Here is a 3,840-nt window from a genome sequence, read left to right on the forward strand (position 1 = left end):
CTCTGGTTTTCTTCAAATGAAAGTTTTTTATGCCAAATAAATAAAGTAATTTGAAGTAACTTCTTTCTTTTATTGATATTGCACTATAGCACACAAATTACACCAGTCCCATGGCTACTATGCTCTATGGGGAAATTATTTGAAATTTTTTTTCCTTCTGCTAGTTCCAAGGTTCGTAGTCATATGTACTACCCCCTAGGCTAGGAGGAATTTATTTTCTACTAGTCTATTATATAGGAATTAAGCATGGAAATGAGGGGGACACAACCACACCCTACTGATAATACTTCCATAAATGTTCCGCATTCCATGCTCGAGGGATGGGTTTACCATCTAGATCTTCTAAGCAATTAGCTCCAAGCACCCCGTGCTGAGCTACCTTAGTGTTAGGAATAACCTTTCGCAACACAAGATCCCCAACCTTGAACGACACGGATTTTACCTTTTTTATTAAAATGCCTTGCGATTCTCTGCTGATATGCATCAAGCTTTAATAGAGAGTTTATTCGGTCTTCGTCTAACAAATCCAAGTGGAACCTCTGGTTAACTTTTGCATCTTCCTCAACAAACACGTCTATCCGGAGGGATCCGGCTCCTACCTCTACGGGAACCATGGCCTCATACCCATAAGTCAGCAGAAATGGGGTTTCTCCTGTAGTTGATCTGAGAGTTGTATTGTAAGACCAGAGGACCATGGGCATTTCCTCTGGCCAATCTCCTTTTTTTTCTTCCAACTTTGCCTTCAAGGTTTGTTTTATGATTTTGTTTATAGCCTCCGTCTGACCGTTACTTTGCGGATGAAAAACTGCGGCAAAGTCCTCTTTGATGTTCAAGTCCTCACAAAGCTTCCTTAACTCTTTACTATCAAACTGCTTCCCATTATCCGAGATGAGTTTGTAGGGGATACCGAACCTGCATACTATAGAATTGAAAACAAAGTCCCTCATCTTCTTTGTTGTGATCGTGGCCAGTAGCATAGCCTCCGCCCAATTGGTAAAGTAGTCCACAGCTACCACGGCGTATTTCACATCCCCCTTCGCTTTGGGCAACTCTCCAATGAGATCGATCCCCCACATGGAAAAAGGCCAAGGACTTGCTATTGAGGTAATGGTGGATGCCGGAGCGTTGGAATAGTTGGCGAATCGCTGGCAACGATCACAAGCCCGGACAAACTTGAAGGCATCTTCTTTCATAGTCGGCCAGTAGTATCCTTGTCTGAGTACTTTTAATGCCAGCGAACCACCCCCGAGTGATTGCCACAAATCCCTTCGTGCACTTCTCTGAGAATATAATTTCCCTCTTCTATATTTACATATCATGACAGTGGCTGGTTAAATCCTCTCTTGTATAATACCCCGTCATACTCAACATACTTTGCAGCCTAGTATCGAAGGCGTCGAGCCTGTAGTTTGTCTTCTGGTACAGCTCCTGTTTGAATATAGTTATGAAAGGGAGTCATCCAGCTTTTTCGCGGAATTTCTTGTGTTTGTAGCACCTCTACATCCGGAATACTCAGGATTTCCTGGATTCCCAAAGGGATTTGTCCAAGTTGGACGCTGTCCATCTGGGATCCCATCTTGGCCAAGGCATCCGCATTACTATTTTCTTCTCGCGGAACACTTTTTAGGCTGGCATTTCCAAATGTTTCCAATAGGCGTTGCGCATATCTCATGTACAACTCCGTCTGTGGTCCCCGGGCCTGGAAACCTCCGTTGACTTGGTTCACAACCAACTCAGAGTCACTTCGAACTATCAAATTCACGACCCCCACCTCCAGAGCTAATTTCAGGCCGTTGATCAAAGCTTCATACTCAGCATCATTGTTGGTGATGTAAAATTTGAAATGGATAGCACTAATCAAACGGTGCCCCTCCGGAATGATCAAGACAATCCCTGCACCTGATTCGTTACTGTTTACGGCCCCATCGACATGTAAGATCCACCAAGGATGGGGGAGTTCCTCCCTCTTATCACCGGGTGAATTTCTTTGTGAGGAAGGTTCTGCCAAAACTATGGCTTTATCATCTACTTCAAAATCAAACTCAAGTATGAAATCAACCAATGTCTGTCCCTTGATTGCCGTACGAGGACAATATTCCAAATCGAATTGTCCTAACTCTACTACCCATTTTAACATTCTTCCCGACGATTCGGGTTTGTGTAGAATATGCCAGAGCGGATAAGCAGTGCAGACTTCTATTCGGTGAGCCTGAAAATATGGTCTTAACTTTCGTGCTGCAAGAATAAGGGCCTACACCAATTTTTCCATGATGGTATATGGTTTCCGCCTCCAGTAACCTTTTGCTCACATAGTATACGGGCCACTAGTGGCTTGCTTCCTCCTTCACCAACACTGCGCTAACAGAGTATTAAGACACTGCCAAGTAAAGAATCAGTGTCTCTCCATTTTCCGGCTTGGCCAACATTCAAGGATTTCCCAACTGCTCTTTAATTTTCAGGAAAGCTTCTTCACAATCAGGGGTCCATACAAAATTCTTCCCCATTCATTTGATTGCTTTAAAAAACTCTTTGCACCTGTCTGACGACTTTGAGACAAATCGATTTAGGGCCGCAATTCTTCCTGTCAGGCTCTGCACTTGCTTGACGCTGGTAGGAGATTTCATGTCCAACAGAGCCTTGATTTTTGTCAGGTTTGCCTTAATTCCCCGGTGGTTAACCATAAATCCCAAGAATTTTCCTGATTCCACACCGAATACGCACTTCTGTGGGTTTAGCCTCATCTGAAACTTTCTCAGAATCTGGAACATCTCAGCTAAGTCGGCGATGTGATCTTCTGCCTTCTTAGATTTTACGAGCATATCATCCACGTATACCTCTACCGTTTTTCCAATCTGCCCCTTAAATATTTTATTTACCAATCTTTGATAAGTGGCACCGACGTTGATCAGACCGAATGGCATTCCAATATAACTAAAAGTCCTCTGTTAGTAATAAAAGAGGTGTGCTCCTGGTCAGGCCCATACATGGGAATTTGATTATACCTGGAGTATGCATCCATGAAGCTGAGCAAGGCATGTCCTGCCGTGGCGTCGACCAACTGATCAATTCTTTGCAAGGAAAAGCTATCTTTTGGGCACAATTTATTCAGATCAGTGAAATCTACACATGTTCTCCATTTGCCGTTGGGTTTTTTCACTAACACTGGACTGGCCAACCATTCCGGGTAAAAGGACTCCTGAATTAGTCCAACGTCCAAGAGCCTATCCACTTCTTCCGCTAAGGCCGTAGCCCTCTCTCCGCTTACGGCCCTGCGCTTTTATCGAACTCCTTTATGCTTGGGATCGATATTCAAACGGTGGCACATTACCTCTGGGTCAATTCCTACCATATCAGAATGGTTTCATGCAAATACGTCAAGGTTCGCTAAGAGAAAGACCGAGAGACCTTCCTTCACTGTTGGTACCAACTGAGACCCAATCCTTAAAACCTTACTCGGAACTTTTTTGTCGACGGGGATTTCAATTGTATCTTCTGCTGGCCCCACCTTCTCCGTTGGCATTGGTATCCGTGGATCCAGGTTGGGTGAACTATGATTTTCATTGTTCTGCAGAGAAGGCACATCCCCTTTAGGAGGAGCATCGACTTCTTTAGAAGCCGCGCCCTGCATCGCAGGGGCATCAACTTCCTTGATATTTCTTGTGGGCAAGGGCGCTCCCTCTGGGAGAGGGGTATCTACCTTATGCTCGTCCTGTCCGAGGCTTTGCAAGACGTCAAATCTTCCCTCTAGTCGTTCCCCATTGAAATCTGCTTGGACTACGGTGTTTGAGGATTCCTCTTCTTCCAACATTTCAATTCTGATTGTATCTTCCAAGAACAACA

General features: G+C 44.4%; 1 protein-coding gene across 1 annotated transcript; it reads right to left on the bottom strand.

Annotated features, from left to right (window-relative positions):
- Nucleotides 1-1,381: 1,381 nt before the first annotated feature.
- On the bottom strand, nucleotides 1,382-2,921 carry LOC141680845 (uncharacterized). The gene is made up of 3 exons (XM_074486951.1): nucleotides 2,536-2,921; nucleotides 2,299-2,353; nucleotides 1,382-2,209 (listed from the first exon to the last, which is right to left on the bottom strand). Exons 1-3 carry the CDS (start codon nucleotides 2,919-2,921, stop codon nucleotides 1,382-1,384), a joined length of 1,269 nt encoding a protein of 422 aa, XP_074343052.1.
- Nucleotides 2,922-3,840: the final 919 nt, after the last annotated feature.

This window comes from Apium graveolens, chromosome 8 (genome assembly GCF_009905375.1).
Source record: "Apium graveolens cultivar Ventura chromosome 8, ASM990537v1, whole genome shotgun sequence".
Taxonomy (NCBI): domain Eukaryota; kingdom Viridiplantae; phylum Streptophyta; class Magnoliopsida; order Apiales; family Apiaceae; genus Apium; species Apium graveolens.

Bases quoted from the DNA above. Each gene is read 5' to 3' on its own strand.
- LOC141680845 (XM_074486951.1), bottom strand. From the start codon at position 2,921: ATGCCATTCGGTCTGATCAACGTCGGTGCCACTTATCAAAGATTGGTA. The intron at 2,354-2,535 runs GTGCAAAGAGTT...CTGTTAGCGCAG, and splicing joins GTCTCAAAGTCGTCAGACAG to TGTTGGTGAAGGAGGAAGCA. The intron at 2,210-2,298 runs GTTACTGGAGGC...CCATATTTTCAG, and splicing joins GTATACTATGTGAGCAAAAG to GCTCACCGAATAGAAGTCTG.